This window comes from Quercus lobata, chromosome 4 (genome assembly GCF_001633185.2).
Source record: "Quercus lobata isolate SW786 chromosome 4, ValleyOak3.0 Primary Assembly, whole genome shotgun sequence".
In the NCBI taxonomy this organism is placed as follows: Eukaryota; Viridiplantae; Streptophyta; class Magnoliopsida; order Fagales; family Fagaceae; genus Quercus; species Quercus lobata.
In genome coordinates this window covers 27,097,988-27,115,766 of record NC_044907.1, presented here as the reverse complement: position 1 = coordinate 27,115,766, position 17,779 = coordinate 27,097,988, and the positions used below count along the sequence as shown (strand labels likewise).

The following is a 17,779-nucleotide window of genomic DNA, read 5'->3' as shown; positions in this document are numbered from 1 at the left end:
ATCTAAGTGTACATGCGTGCAACTCCCTCTTGAAGACTTGAACCCCAGTCCTTACCCCCAACACCCCATAAACATTTATACTTGTGGAGTAACCACCGCACCAAAAATGTGCAGTGATCATTTTACTTTAAATGGAAATGACAAAGTTTAACCCAGCCTCAATGGAGTTAAATAAGGTTTGTGTTAATGAAAGAAAACTTTTACTACATTTGCACAAGGTACACATATACTATATAAAGTATGGAAATTTTTACCAATGCGCCAGTTTTGTAAAAGAGTGAGTCCTCATAAGAATACTGGCTAGAAGTTCCACTTGTCTCCCCTTGAGAAACTGGCAAGTATGGACAGTCAAGGTCCTCATACAAGCTGTCACTGCCACTGAATTCATCACTACCATAAAACGGCAATCTTTCATATACTGCCTTCTTACAAGAGCCACGGATGACATATAAATAGTCAACATACGATATTACGCATTGTACCATGGTACATGTAAACTCCTGCAAATTTTGCTTGTATAAAAGATCCACGGCACACTTCAGTGGCGAGATATCTGGACTACCGCTTAGAAATGAGAATTCAACCCAAGTGCATTGCCTCCAATGGGGTGAAAGGATCACACGTGGCATGAATGATACCCAAATAAATGCACGTTGATGCAATGAAATTAATACGTCATCTTCATCGATTCCATAGTACAATAATGGACTCATACAACCCAAGTTGGTTCTCAAATGACAACTGAAGATATGAGCAAATTCGGAATTCAGGTTTTTCCAAACCGAAGTAGGATGCTTGTGAAATGAGAAAACAGCACAAAATGCAAATCCCATCCAATCAGGATTGTCATACAAATCTGGAGGTAGCCACATTCTCACAGAGGATCTATTAGTGCTCTGATGGCTGAACCACTCTGGGATTTTACTTTGAGGAAAACAGTGATTGAAAATACTACGTTTGTTGTAGTGGTCCTGCAAACATATAGGAAATGTTAATAAGCTTGACTAAGGGTCCGTTTGGATACAGCTGAAAACTGAAAACTGAAAAACACTGTAGCAAAATAATTTTTAAATATGTGAATAGTATCGTGGGACCCATTTTTAATGAAAAAGTTGCTGAAAAGTGAAATTTGTGGGTCCGTAAACAGTACAAGATGTGCTGTGATTGGCTGAAACAAATTGGAAAAGTCAAAATTTGCGGTTACTGTTCATTAAACAGTACATGAACAGTAACCGCAACACTTAAAAAGCTAAAAACGCGTGAAAAAAAAAAAAAAAAAAAGCAAACAAAACGCAAACGCAGACTTATCAGCCGAATCCAAACGCTCTCTAAGTTTCGTGTAATTATGATTTATTTAATCTACACATTTTTATACACAACTAAAAAAAGCAACTAAAATCGTAACTTAAAATCATGATTCCAATGTCAAAAATCGTGATTTGAAGTCATGATTTTATTTTTGTTTTTTTAATTGTGTGAAAAAAATGTATGAATTAAGGTGTGTACAATAAGCACAATTTAGTAAAAAATAAACTGTTTATTATTTTATGATTTAATTTACGTTTGTTAGGCCAAAATTATTATATATTGGCAACACGTATTTAAAATGTTTGCAAAAAATAAATTAAAAAAAAAAAGTTCTCATGTTCTCTCTTACATGTTACGTATTCTATAATCATCAATTCACCACTAGGTTGATAAACATAAAAAATAAAATAAAATAACAATTATTGAAATGGTATATTTCGATTTTGTTAACAAAGTGGTCATGTTGAACCTGTGTGAAAGATTGAAATTAGTATTGTCTTGCACCACACTATATTTAAAGGGAAAATTACAGTTTTGATCCTAAATTACCTTATTTTACACTTATCTCATGAACAAAGAGAATGCATGATTAGTTCCCTAAACTAAAACTCAAGTAACACTTTATCCCCTCCCATCTATTTCCCAATTAAGTTGGATGGAAAACTAAGTCACGCGCAATTCACGTGACACGTGCTTATGTGGAACCCCTTAAAATAACTGAATTCCCCCCTCATTCACCTAAAACAAATCATCTCTCTCATGTCTTCTTCCTCTAGGATAGCCATTCATTTGAAACCCTAGAAATCCAAATCAAAACACAAATTTACTTTCATAAGAGACCAGGGCCGGCTCAAGGCCTAGGCCTAAGGCCCCACTAAAAAACAAATATTTCCTTGTGGGAAAAAAGACCTCATTTTTCATAGTTAAAAGCCCAAATTTTTATAAAATTATATATATTTTTTAAATGTTGTAAATTTTTTTTATTAGTGATGTACAAATTTTACTATTAGCTTACAAATTGTCATGTTATTAATCACAAAAAATGTGATATAAACATTCATTAATTAAATTGATGAAGTTCATCAATGAGAAACAATATCACATTATATTTTGAACATTTTATAGTACTTTTAATTAGCACATTTTTCTTTTTCATTTCTATTAAGACTCTCAAAGTATGAGACCAATAGAACCTTAACTCAATTGAAACCCTAAAATATTTCAAAAAGATGTTGCAAATGTGTTAAATCATCAATTATAGATTAATCTCCCCTAATAGTTTGAGACTTTAATTTTTGTAAACTAATGTCCTACAAAACCATACGCCAAATAATATCTATCTCTCTCTCTCTCTTAAAATCAAAATATAAAATTAAAAATTAGATTACAACTTTATTTAACTATGCACCGTCTTATATCCAAAATAAAGTATCTTTTTCAATCGCAATATATTTTTATTTCTTTTTATTAATATTTATAATTCAACTATTGTAAGGACACGATTCGTAACGACCCGTAACAGTGTTGGGTTCGTACGCAAAAAGGTCCAAACAACATCATTTGTAGAGCGTGGGTTTGAAAGGTTAGGCCTTAGTCACTAGACGGCGGGTCTTTCGTGGTGTTCATACATGGTTTAAATCGTGTTCGCCCTGAGAGTCTTTCTCCTGGAGGCGGGCTGGGAGGCTCTGGCTTTTGGCCATTTTTCCCGGCCCCTTCTTGGCACACTAACTTTTACATTATATAGTCCTTTTAGGTTGATCCTAGCCCTCCACTTGTTGGTCAGGCAGGTGTTTACTTCTGCGCCCGTCCCATCAGCTGTCCACTCTTACTTTCTGTTAGTTGCGATAATCGAAGTTATACCGTCCAAGCGTCTTATCTCATTAATCTGATCAGAATGCTGGCAGGTGCATTTAATGTGGAGGGGACGTATTTTCCTTGAACCAATCTTGGATCGTACCTCCACATGGGCCTTATTCCATTCACATCCCCTTCAGGGGGCTGTTTGGGGATAGCCTTCTTCAAGACGTTGCTCTTTTCATCAAAGTCCTGGAGTGCCGAGGATAGGGTCGTCCTCAGCTATTCACCTTAACACCTCAGCCTTTGATCACTTGTCCTTGGCACACTACCTCCTCGGCACGGGCCCTGAGCCCGGATAGAGCGTGGGCCGGATCATAAGCTCCCCGGCCCTACAACTATGATATTCAATTCTCTATATGAAATTAATATTAGTCTAGTTGGTATTATTTATATATTTAATGTATCAAATTAACCTTAATTTAATTAGTATTAAATAATTTTATTTAATTAATATTTACATATTAAAGGTCCCACATAAATTTTTCGTTTTAGGCTCCAAATTATGTTGGGCCGCCCCTGTAAGAGACCAAATATAAAACCATGGAACCATACTCGATTCCCACTCCTCAAACCTCAAAAAAAAATACCCAAATCCTTACAACCAATAGAAAACCCAATCATTAAATCAACCAAGACCTAAACCCAAAAAAAAAAAAAAAAAAAAAAACACCATGAAATAGAAAAGAGAAATGGTATGGCTTGCTGTGACTAATAGCCACTAAGGCTTGGGCAAGGGTTGAGAGAGAGAGAGAGAGAGAGATTAATCTAATGTAGGTTAAAAGAAATTTAAAAAAAAAATTTAAAATTAAAGAGAAATAAAAAGAGATAATAAGTTTCTACAGAAAAAAATAAACAAATAAAAGAGATAAGTGTGATACGATTTCAAAGGCTTATTTGTTTTAAGTGAATAAGAGGGGGGGGAGGGCATTTTAGTCATTTTAGATGGTTTCACATAAGCACAAGTCACGTGTAAGCACGTGTCACGTGTCATGTGAGTTGCACGTGACTTAGTTTTCCGTCCAACTTCTTTAGGAAATAGACAAGAGGGGGTAAAGCAATACATAGATTTTAGTTTAGGAGGCTCGATTGTGCATGATTGTAGTTCAAGAGGTAAGTGTGTGAGGTATAGTTCATGGTAGAAAAGTGTAATTTTCCCTTCTTTAAGTTACCTATTATTATGGTAGAAAATTGTAATTTTCCCCTCTTTAAGTTTCCCTTGAGAGAGAGAGAGAGAGAGAGACCTGCAAATATGGTTTAAACCAGGATTCAAGGCTGCTTGACATCTTACTTCCACATTGGCCATTAAAAAATGGTATGCCTAAATAAATAGGTGAGCGATCTGAGTTTCTTGAAGTGCCTACTGCATTACTGTGAATTTCCGGTGTACACATCTCTTGTATCTTCTCTTGTATAGCATTACTTGGTAGAAGCTTTGGCATATGCATGGCGTGAGGCCTCCTGCAAGTATCAAAAAACATTTAGAATTTCTTATCTATTACATTCAATTGTGGTAACAAAATCTTGTGAAGTAAACCTTAACCTTTCCGGTGTGAAAGTGCAACAAAAATCTTCTCCATGGTTGCAGCCCTGCAACTTTCCAAGTTGATCTATAAGATTTAGGTAAATAGCTTGATGATAGACCTCTGGAGTCCCTAACATATACTCCACAAGTGTTTGCACAAACTCTTCAACATTTTTCTCGTATACAAGACGGATTCCACACATACCAATTTGCACACCTGGATTGTTGCTTTCAAATAAAGCCCCAATGTGACTGCACCGATTCATTCCAAAAAGCAGGCTTGGTATGTAAAATACCAAAAGTCGTTGTGATGACTCACCAAAAATGTCTCTAGAGAGGGGAAAGGCCGTGTAAGGTGCAAAAGAAACTTCATCACTAGCTGAAAGACTAGAAAAGCGAAGCAGAATTGTTGAATTTGTTGAATCCTGTTTGTAACCGAAAGCATCTCCTTGCTCCCCAATAGTGTACAAAGCATATACCGTGAACCCCAACCATCTTGAATTATCATGCAAATCTGGAGGCAACTCCATTTTTATGTATGGCCCAAAATTTTGATAGCTGAACCAGTGTGGTGGTCTTGCAATCTGAGGAAAGATATAATCATACCAGTGGTTTCGTGCCAAATCTACCTGAAAAAATACATAAACATACGGCATATGAGTGAGACATGAAACAGTACAAAAATAAGGAGTTCAGTGATGCATAGGAAGAGACCTGATACAATTTTGAAAGCAGTGACTTGAACTGTGTTTTCAGCCTGGGGTTTGACTGATTTTGGCCATTAGACTGACTGGATTCAACCTCATCAACGTATTGGGAATTACCCATATGATATGTTATGAATTTTTTTTCACGTAGACAGAGGTCATCAGGGCTCCCGAAAGTTTCTTGGCTTATTTTTTCTACAAATTCTGCCATATCTGTCTCATATAGAACACGTGCACCACACATTTTAATCTCAATATCCTGGCTGTTGGTTTTGATCAAAGGACTAATGCAACTCCGTTCATCTAAACATTCTCTGAACCTCTTTTGCGATATAAATAGCCAAAGCCCAAATGAACCACCATGGAATTTTTCCTTAGGGATACTATAGACTAAGCGGGAATCTTTAAGGCCACCATCCACGTCCAAACGACAAATAAATTCATGAAAGTGTTCTGAATCCTGACCAGGAGAAACGTCCTTCAGATTCTTGACTTCAAAAATGACACATAGAGCAGTTCCTTTCCAACTTTTGTTTTCGAACAGATTGGGAGGTAGTTGGATTGGTACAGAATCTACAGATGACTTAGAACTTTGATGGTTGAACCAATCTGGAAGTTCGGTTTGAGGAACAACACTGTAAAAGCCTTCAATTTGATGAATTTGTTCCTGCAAAATATTTAAAGACAAAAAGTAAAAATTATGTTCAATGCATGTTTGTGTGTGCAAGAGAGAGAGACAGAGACCTCCATGAATCTTTGCCATAATGGTTGGAAGTGTATATCCAGTAAAGAAATCTCAGCAATTTTCCCTTCTTCATCGTCAGCCAAGCCAAGGCAATTAATAAAAGTGAATCCTGCATCACCCGAAGTCCAAACAACAACTTGATTTGAATAATTTTCGAGCGAAGAACATCCTCGTGCTGAAACATATTGCGTACTTAATGGAAGATACGGCAATGATTTAAGCTGGCTACAATGATCCAACATAATAAGTTTGAGCTGAGAAAGTTCAGAAATGCTATCAGGCAAGCTTGTAAAATTATTTTTGCTCAAATTCAGAGACTTTAGTGAGGACAAGCAGCTAAGATCATCAGGGAGTTCTCCATCCGACAGATTACAGTCACTCAGATCTAGAGATACTAAAGAGCCTAATCCTGAGAACGAGCTAGGCAACAACAGATTGGTGGGCTCTGGAACAGGATTTCTGGGTTCTGGTTCAGGACCGGTGTATGGCAAAGCTTCAATTGGCTGTTGACCCTTACATCCTGATAGAGTGAGAAATTCAAGAGATGTCAAACTGCAAATGATGCTCGGAAAACTCAAAAGGTTTTTGCAGTCTTGAAGATTCAATAAAACCAGGCAAGTAAGATGCTTGATTGATGGTGGTAGTTCTTCAATGGCTGTCCCATCCAAATAAAGTTCCAACAAGCTTGTCATGTTGCTCCCAATCTCTGCAAACTTATTGAGTTTTGAACAGCCAGATAGAATTAAAATTTTAAGAGATTCCAAGTTGAGCTCATGTGGAAGGTTCTCAAGACATTTACAGTCTTTTAGATTTAATTGAATAAGTTGCTTAAGACCTCCAACAGATGGATGCAACTCATGCAATCTTGTACAACCTTGGAAATTCAGCCTCTCAATATTTGAGAATCCAGAGAAGTCTGGAGTCTGGGTTAAGTTTTGAGAGTCACTCAAATCAATGAGCTTTAACTTATACAAGTTCTGTGATAAAATAATAAGCAAATACAGAAAATTAAGCAATCAAGAACTTAATCTTAAACAAATAAGTAAAAATTAAAATTAAAAAAAAAAAAAAAAAAAACTGCAAAAGTGAAAATCTTACCCTAAATTCCCCTGGAAGTTTCTGAATACAACTGCGATGCATAATGAGCTCAACGAGTTTGCGTGGCTGAAAACTCTTTGGCAATGATTGCAAAGGATAATCATGCCATTCCAACAAACGTAACTCATTAGAAAGAAAACTGAGACAAGGAAGGTGCACCTTACAAAATTTGAGTAATATCAGTTTAGTCATCTTTGAAAATGACTCAGCATTCAATTTATTCGATTCTTCTTCTTCATCTGGAGGTTCTTTTAGCACAATGCCTTTTATATGTTTTGTTCCCTGGTAAGTGGTAACCAAGAACAATAAAATTAGTATACAGCAAGATATAGCACAAATTTGCATAAATTATAAAATTATGTCCATTCTCTAAATTTATGTCTATATAATAATCCACTTACAGTATTGCTCTTTAATACATCAAGGACATCTGGAAATCCCAACCTACTGCGTTTTTCAGGCTTCTTTGATTCCTCACGAATAATTTCCCAACCCACTTCTTGTAATAAATTATGTGTCCACAATTTCCCCCCTACAATAGTAATCAGAGACCTGTCCATGAGAGTGGATTTATCAATTTGGAAGTGGTGAACTGATTCTAGTATATCAGCAACACGATTCTCATCCTCTCCAACGAAGAAACATGCTATGTCCAAAAATAGTTCTCTCTCCGAATCCTCCAATCCATTAACAGCTATTCCAAGTTTCTTAGTAGTTTTTCCAAGGGGTATAGCTTTTAGCTTATTCCAAGCACTTTCCCATTCCTTTTTTGTTCTTTTACACAAATGGGAACCCCAAACTTCAAGAACCAAAGGAATGCCCTGAGCATAATAGACAAAATTGTTGCACAAATCCAGGAAATTATTTTCACAATGAGGTTTGTGGAAGGCTTTCAGACAAAAAAGTTGTAGAGCTTCATCATTATTTAGTCCTTTAGCCATACATTCCCTTCCGATTCCACATATTGCCAACATATGTTTGTTTTCAGTTGTTACAATGACTCTACTTCCTGGGTGTAAACAATTCGAATCTGGCTTCCCTACTAAATTTTCTAATTGGCTTTCTTCACTCACATCATCAACAACAATAAGAACCTTTTTATTACGCAGGTTATTGCTGATCACTTGGATTCCCGTGGACAATTTCCTTGGCCTAATATCTTTTCTACATATGTCAAAAAGGAGTCGTTCTTGTAAAGTCAATAAACCAGGTTTATCAATAGAATCCTCTCCCAAAATTTTAAGAAAGCTGCTAGCATCAAATTGATCATGAATCTTGTCAAAAACAACTTGTGCAAGAGTTGACTTGCCCATTCCACTCATCCCACTTATCCCAATAAACAGAACATCATGAGTCAACTCCATTTGTAGACACGAAATAATTTCCTCAACACGAGATGCTATTCCAACAAGATTGCCTTCAAAAACTTTTGGACTTTTATAATTCAGTTTCGAATATATCCAGGGAACAATGTTTCGAATAAACTCAGCCTCAGAGGCCCTATAAAAAAAGACATAACAAAAATCTGTGTCAACACAAACTCATTGGAGATGTAGGCGTTGATGTTTTGCTTGTTCAACTCAGAAAAGAGAGCTCTAAAATTGAACTAAACTAAAAACTCCAGCTCGATTTGCTTGGCAAAATCCTAGGGTATACTAGTGAATTATTAGCTCCCAATAGAGAGAAATGATTTTTAATATAAACTTGGAGCGGTAAGGACTCTAATATTCAACATGGATATTCTCCTTATTTTATTTTATTTTAAATAAAATAGAAATAAAAACTGCAATTTAATTGAAATTCTGATTTGGCTATTCGAAACCTAGATATCAAGTTATCAACCACTAGGATTTTTCACTTTTCTTTTTTCTTTTTCTTTTTTTGAGAAAAACCACTAGCAATCTGATGATTTCCTTATAACACCATGCCATGTAGTATACAATCTGCTGACTACCTTCTTTAAAAATAAAAAATAAGAAGTGAAAATTTTTTCATCTCAAAGCTTTATAAAGTTCAATAATAAGGGACAACATGTTAGTACTACTCTTAAGCTTGAAACCTGAAACTTGAAACTTAAATTAGTGACAACCTTTTTTCTTAATCTTGCAATAATATATAAGAGTTGTTTTTAAAACTACTATAAGTTATGCTTTTATGGAGTTGAAAATGTCAACATTTTAACATCTACATAAAAAATTATTAAGTTTTGCAGTCAGAACGAGCAAAACTGATTCTCATTACGAGTAAATCAAAAGCGTTACCCGTCTTTTAAATGATGACCTGCGAGATCGGCCACAGTTGTTAAAGCATATCTCCACTTCTGCACCTTATCTGGATTCTTTACTTCATGATTAGCAAACGCCTCTCCAAAAGTGTCCCTCTGATGCCGCACATGACTAGGATCCACATGGTAGAAAATGGGCAAAATTATCAACCCTCCCTCCTTCATGCATTCAACAATCTTTGCAAGTTCTTCTAAGCACCACGAGGAAGATGCATACATTTTAGACAAAATGATGACTGCCACCCTTGATTTCTCGATTGCATCCAAGAGTTCCGGCGAAATGGGCTTTCCCTTATCAAGTTCTTTATCATCCTTAAAGGTAATAATCCCTTGATCTGTCAAGGCATAATATAAATGGTCGGTAAAAATAATACGGGTGTCTTCACCTCTGAAACTGAGGAAGACATCGTATTCTGGATGAGGTTTAGAACTAGAGGGAAAGGATGTAGAAACAGTTTGAATGCTGGTGGAAGACATTGGCAAGTGTTTTCTACTAAGCTTGTTTGAGTTAAAATTCTAAGACAGACAATAACGTCATGTCTTCATAAAGAGTTGGCAAGAAGCAAGCAAACTATACCTTCTAGAAATTAGAACAAGAAGAGAAATCAAAGAGAAATGGGGCAGCTTGTATGTGCTAGCTAGTGGAAGCCATTGCACACCTACTAGCTATGTAAGCTTATTTGTCTTAAGACTCTATAAGACAGAATATATCATGCCCTCAATAATGAATGGAAAGAAGCAAGGAAACTGTAGCTTAACGCGTCCCCGGATTTCACGGCAACTTGCATAGTCTTCAAGTTCGAGAACAAAAGAAAGAGAAATGATATGAAATGTGAACATATCATTTCAACTTGTGGATTTTTCGAAAGAAAACCATATACAAATGTGGAATTTTCAACTTGTGTTTGATGTTTTGTATCCAACGTTATCTGCAGCTTTCTTTCTCTTTTTTTTTTTTTGAAGGCTCACCCTCTCCTTCTTTCTTTCTTTTTTTTTTTCTTTCTGTTTTTTTCTGATTAGTTGCGTAAGACCCCAAAAAAAAATCAAAACTAGATGTATTTAAGTAAATTTGTTTATAGGGTCAATTTTATAATTAATATTATTAAGAAGTTTTTAGAAAATAAGTTAAAACCCTAGCAATATATAGTCTAATTGAAGTCAACGTAGAATGATAGATATTTTGAGAGAGGAGACTATTTAAAATATTGAAGTAGAGAAGGTTTGACTATACAATTAAAGTAAGAGTCTAAGAATCTCTTTCATGTCAAATTTAAGCTTTATTTGGGATTATAATCTTTTTTTTGTGTAGATATTTTGGCCAATAATAAAATTATTTAAATATTTCAGAGTTTAAATTTTATTTATTTTTGGGTAAACTAGACAATGGATCTGCAGATTTTGCTAGGTTTGGTAATCTTTTTATATACACTTGTTGCGATAAGCCTAGATTGAAGCTGCAGATTTAGGTGTAATGCTTCAAGGGCCAGGTTTCTACACAGTTTTTGTATTAGGAAACCGTACCTGAGTTAATGGATTTGGGGAAAAACAAAAAGTCTATGAAGTATTGGTTTAGGTTTGAGGTCTGACAAGTAAAAAACAGATAAAATAATGGTTGTTATTCCGTAAGGCACATGGCTTAGTACTTGGAGTTGTCATCATCTCAAAAGATGAAAATGGCGGCAAGTGGCAAGGGAAAAGAATAAAAAACGTGTACCTGAATAGGAGTCCACGTGCTACTCTTCTTTGACAAGTGACTTTTAGGGTATGTTTGGTTATAAAAATTAGGAAAAAGAAAATAGGGTAGGATATGGTATTTTTTATTTTTATTTTTATTTTTTTGATAAGAACATTTTTTATTGTTTGGTTGAGAAGAGAAAACAAGAGAGACAAAAAATAGAGGGGAAAATTTTCACTCCGGGCCTACTTTTTTTTATCCTCCTAATTTGAGAGGAAAATAAAGAGGAAAAAGTGTTGAAATATGTACTTTACACAAATAACCTTAGTTTAAGTAGCATTTTTTTTTTCTTTCTTCTCTCTTCCCTAGGCAGCAACGTTGCCCCCTCTTTTTTTTTTTTTTGGGCAATCACGTTGCCAATTGTCACTTTTTTTTCTTTTTTTTCTTGGGCATTAACACTGCCTCTTTTTTTTCTAATTTTTTTTCTTTTGATTTTTTAGGGCTTGGTCATAATAGTATATTTTTATTTTTATTGGATGTGATTTTTTTTGGAACATGTTTTTTATTTTTATAAAAAAATTTTGGGTGATTACTCTTTTTTGTGTGGTTATTTGTCACTTTTTTTTTTTTTTTTTTAATTTGGCATCATTCTTTAAAAAGGGTATATGAGTAAATTTATTCAAACTCATTTTTTTCATCCCTCTACTTCTTCACTCTCAACCAAAAAAAAATGAGAGAAAATAAAATATTTTTTATCCTCCTACTTTTCCACCCCACCAACCAAATGGACCCTTACCCTTATGCATCCTATAGGTCTTATCCTAGGGTACTGTTAGTGGCAGAAAGTAAAGAAGATATATATGGTGAATATGTGAATTTTTGCGTTGAGATAATAGTGGAAAATTATGGGTTATTTTTAATAGTCTCTTTTGGTCAAGTACCATTTTAAGTTTTTCTTGAATTATTTAATTATTGAGTATCGTGCCTGAAAATTGTTTTGGTAATATCTAAGGATTTTAGAGAAAGTGTTAGGGAGAAGATCTTTGTGGTGAGCTAACTAAGGTAAGTAATCTTATCCGAATTGGTTTTATTTTGCATATTTTAACTACTAAAAATTGTTTACAGTTGTTACAATTTTATTTTAATTGTTTTAACTACATTGATTTAAAGTAAAGAATAAAGAATTATGACAAATATATTTGACTTACTAAATATAAGATTTTATATATGTATTTGAATGGAATGAAATATATTTTTGTTTGAACTATGATTTGATATATATGATTTTAGACAATCTGACTATGTTTTGACTCTGATACCCAACCGATAGGGGTTATTTATTAATACTGAAACTAGTTCTATCTGGGGCATCACGAGTCTATCGTGTTTCTAAACCCAGCTAATGGGGAATATACATTAGCAAGGAACTAATTTCATCTGAATCTGATGCCCAATCACAGGGATATAGTATGACCATAGTCGTAAAGATTGTTAAGAATATGAATTATGTTAAATATTTGAATTGTTCAAAGTCCTTGAAACTACTTATGTGTTTTTGGAACCTATTGTAAATTATAATTTGATATATATGGAAAACTAATTAATTTCTAATTCATCTATGATATATTTGTAAGATTTAAAATATTTGATCTATATACAAATTTTTATTTTATAGATCTATTTGTTTGATAGAACTTTTTAGGACTTTGGTTACTTATTAAGTTGTCAACTCACCCCCTTCTTTCTCCTTTCAGATTCTGACCAAGAAGAGTACGTAGCATGTGTTTGGGATTCCGTTGGGTTGTGCGTATAAGTGAAGTTTAGGAATCATTGGAATTAGATTTGGACTTTTAGGTTTAATATTGTCTTTCATTCAGACTTTAGTCTTAAAGATTTAGTTTATTTTCTTTATGATGTTGGAAGATTATTATTTTGGAGATCCTTTGAGAATTGCATTATTGAAGATATTTTTGGATTTATTAATGAAATTTTCTTTGAGGATAAATTCTTTAGTTTTTAAAAAGACCTTTCACACTTGTAAGTTGTAAACTTTATAAATGTGTGGTTGTTGTCACGTGCCTAGCTTTTACTCGGATTTGGGACGTGACAAGTTGTGTTGTGCAACTTGTGTTTGCCCACTCTATCATATTTACCACGCCAAATTAGCCAGTACCCAAACAATACATGGAAGTTTATTCCTGTTCTTATTCTTATTCTTACAAAGAAAATAGCACTTCCTAAGTCTAACACACAATAAATTTCATTATTTTTTTTCATAATTACTAAGATGACTCATGTGATGTCTATACAATAAAAGCACAAATAATCACATGTAAATGTGATATTGTATGAATTACAATACATTATTTTAGATGAAATAAAAATAAATAAATAAATTGTTCAATTTATTATCTTTAGCATTGTTGATACTCTAATTTCGTAAGTTGTGTCATCATGTTCGTTACCTCCGAATAAAAATTTCTAACTCATTTTTTGTAGTCCACTTTATTTTTTACCAATTATAATTAGCTACAACTTTCTTTTACTTTCCTTGTAAAATATCTAAAGTTAAAAATAAATAAATTAATCATTTAGCATACCATAATCGGCGGAATTCAAAAAATAGGAAAATAAAAATTTGTATTCTCTACTTTCATCACTCGAAAGATTTGGACAATTATCAAATTCGGTAAGTTGTATCGTGTTTGCTCATGGTTTTCATCAAGCAAATAAACTTAATAAATCCAACACTTAAAAAGAGTAACAGTTAGAGACATTTTTTTTTTTTACCCTTTTTTTTTCTCGTTATTCATGATTGCTAATATGACCACTTATGATAATAATGTCATTTTCATCTAAATTCATCATTAATATAACTTTTATTATCATGTATTAATCACAATATATTATATCAATACTGAAAAACAAAAATGTTCTAAACTTAGTTATACTCAAAAGTTCCATTTTGAACCCATGCATGAAAAGTTTCAAAAATGGTGTTTGATCTCTTCCATTCCATATATGAGATGAGGGTCGAGTTTAAGGGGTCTTTTGATCACTTTAGTAGGTGAGATGCGAGTCATGTGTATACGGCAAATACTAATGTACAAAATCAGTTTTAAAAGATAGACCGTGTGTAACCAATATGAAATTGCACCTTGTGAATGACTGTCACAGATAGACCAAATGGTGTTTTCAAAGAGTCCATCACATTGGTCGGCGTTCCAGCTCGAAGAGCGACAAAATTGACCTTCCTAGGTTCAAGATTTACATGTGCGCTAAACAAACTCCAAACATTATGGTTTCAGTTCACCTCGTGTTTGTCATTCATCCCAATAAAAAATGTTTTGGGAAATGTTACACATGAATTAGATTAATGGCCAAAATTGGAACATACATCTTTCACCCAAAAGTTCTAGCTGAAACTATTCAGCAATACGCCCCTATTTTGAAACTCGATTTTTAGAAAATCGACTTATAAACAAATCAAACTTAAAAAAAAAAAAAAAAAAAAAAAAAAAAAAAAAAATTGTGGAACTCGAGTTACATGAATTAGATTAATGGCCAAAATGGAGATATATCCCTTTCGCCCAAAAGTTCTAGCTGAAACTATCCAGTAATAGGCCCCTGTTTTGAAACTCAATTTTCTAAAAATTAAGTTTCAATGTAAAACTCGATTTTTAGAAAATCTAATTATAGGAAAATCAAACTAAAAAATAAAAATAAAATAAAAAAATTGTGGAACTCAAGTTCCTTACTGAAACTCGATTTAAAAAAAATTGAGTTTCAAAACAGGGGCATATCGCTAGATAGTTTCAAAAAGGGGGCATTTTCTGGAACTTTTGGGTGAAAGGGATTTATCCCCATTTTGGCTTTCGGAGAAATTGCTAATCATAGATTATTAGAGGTGTTTGGTTCGCTGTGAGTTATTTTTGATGTGATGCACATTACGATAATGTAACAATAAGATTTTCCGTTTATTTTATTTTTTCTAACATTACCATAATTTAAAATTACAAAATATATCACATTATCTTAATTTTTATCACCTTCCTGAACAATATAATGTTGTATTCTTGTATTGAGATTATATTAATGTAATATTATAATAACGTAATATTATAACGTAATGTAACATCACGGCAAACTAAATACTCCCATAGTGTAAGCTTGTAATCATACATAAATCTATCATGGTTGCTGGGGATTTCAACTTTCAAGCACATTCCATGGAAAGCCACAAAATTGTCTCTTAGATTTCCTAGGAAAGCGACAATATTGTTTGCATTTGCATGTGCGCTATAGAGAAACTCATATGAGTTACAGATACAACTCAAATGGTACGTTTGGATTGAGGAAGAGGGAGGGGGAGAAGAGTAGAGTAGAGTAGATTTAGCACAAAATTGGCTTATTTTTAGCCAACATTACTCCACTCCCCTCCTTCCCCCCTCCATCCAAACATGCCAAAAAAGACATAATAAAAAGAAGGGGGGGGGGGGGGTTTGGGAGATGTTACACATAAATTAGATTAATCATACATAAGCCTGACTTTCGGAGAAGTTACTATGTATATATGGATTACTTGTTAATCATCTGCTTCTTTACTTCTTTAGTCTAAATATCTCAAGCTTCAATAGAATTTTTAGTGCCTATCTATTACTTAGAGCTCCTATGTTCAAAAGAATTAGTATGAGCAATTCATATTTTATCAAATCACTATCATTTAAACATTTTTTTTTCTTTAACTTTTTTTCTGAATGTAAGGAGAGGATTTGACCCAATTTCTATATAGCAACTAGTTGTAGACTTATGGAATGCACGGAAAAATTTTATATGATTATTTTTTATTGGATAATTATTAAATTATTATATTAGATTGTATATTTTTTAGAAGTAAATATGTGTTATTTGAAATTATGTTTTAAATTAGAAGTTTTTTGTAGTGTAACGTAATATATTTTGTAGTAACATATTATATAAAAAGAGATATGTATGAAAACACAATGCAATGAAAAAAAAAAATATTTTATAGTGTGAGAGCTATTAGACCAAGTTGTAACAATCTATAATATGTTAATTACCATACAGATGTATGCAAATCAACTCTTATAGGTATATTTTTTTCTAAAATATAAATTGGCATCTCTTTCTTTCTCATAATCAATAAATTATACATCATAAAGTGGAAATATAAAATAAAATAAAATGCAACAAAATCTTTTTTCATCAAATGAACATATAAATAAATCCCGCAATATATAACTTTTCAAATTCATAAACCACATGATTACTTAGATTATATGGTAAAATAAGACGAACATATTCATCATCACATTGCAATATCATGTAGATATAATTATATTAAATAACTTTTTTCTATCTAGTCTCATAAACCAAAATACCATCTATATTGCTAATAAGATCTTTAGAGATATATAACAAAGAATTCTTAGTTTGAACAGTTGATTTATATATATATATATATATATATAGAGAGAGAGAGAGAGAGAGAGAGAGAGAGAGAGAGAGAGAGAGAGAGAGAGAGAGAGAGAGAGAGAGAGAGAGAGAGAGAGGTGTTTGTTTCAAGTTAAACCTAGTGTAACTTTAAGCAATGTTACACCACTCAAAATTTTTTAGGGTAAATTACAATTTATTCACCTGTGGTTTGATCGAAATTTAAGTTGCCTACCTGTGGTTTGAAATTTGACATTTTACCTACTAATTAAGGTTTGACTGAAATTTAAGTTGCCTATATGTGGTTTGAAATCTCATGATGCAAGTGTTCCACTAGATTCGTTTTGATCTTATTTGATTTTCTATTTTTATGTTTTTTTGGGTTTTTGGAGGAGAAAGACATAAAAATGAAGCAAAATTACACATTTAGCCATATTTTAAAGGGAAATGGGTTATTGAACTCTAACTTAGTAACCACAGGTGAGTAAAGTGTCAAATTTCAAATCATGGGTAGGTAACTTAAATTTCGGCCAAACCATAAGTGGGTAGGTTGTAATTTGCCTTTTTTTTAATTGGATGCGAATTTTGACAAATTAATCATTAAATTACTTTATCTTCATATATTCTCCATGCTTGCAAAAGTTCAAGGTGATCAAAGATTAACAGTCATATTATCAATCAATTGTTTAAATTCAAATTTTTGTAGGTTAAAATAATGCATAGAATTTTAGTTCATGGATCGAATAGTAAATAACATCCAATTGACAAGAAAATTGGCATGAATGTTAAAAATATATTGAACATGTAATTCAAAAGTGAGATTTTCAAAATATGTGTAAGGTTGAATTTATTCAACCATCTAATTGGCTTTATTCCGTGCCAAATTTGCTTATAATTCAGCATTTAGTGAACCTGTATTTAGGTAGGTTTGATGTAAGGGTAGTGAGTGAGATAGAGTGAAGATTGCTCAAGAGTGTGCAAGAAAACAGAAACTCGCGGCTTGGCCTCGCGGGTGACTCGCGGCTACAAGCCGCCAGACACAGCACACGTGCCAAGCATGCTGGAAGGTGAACAGTCATGCAAGCTGGAGCACTACAGGACAAAACAGGACAACTGGCCATACGGTTAT

General features: G+C 33.3%; 1 protein-coding gene across 1 annotated transcript; it reads right to left on the bottom strand.

The window, feature by feature from the left end:
- Positions 1 to 203: 203 nt before the first annotated feature.
- LOC115984930 (TMV resistance protein N-like) lies at positions 204 to 9,998 on the bottom strand. The gene is made up of 8 exons (XM_031107913.1): positions 9,499 to 9,998; positions 7,639 to 8,737; positions 7,238 to 7,519; positions 6,139 to 7,116; positions 5,402 to 6,061; positions 4,706 to 5,316; positions 4,407 to 4,623; positions 204 to 971 (listed from the first exon to the last, which is right to left on the bottom strand). The coding sequence occupies exons 1-8, from the start codon at positions 9,996 to 9,998 to the stop codon at positions 204 to 206; spliced, it is 5,115 nt and encodes a 1,704-aa protein (XP_030963773.1).
- Between the last annotated feature and the right edge of the window lie 7,781 nt (positions 9,999 to 17,779).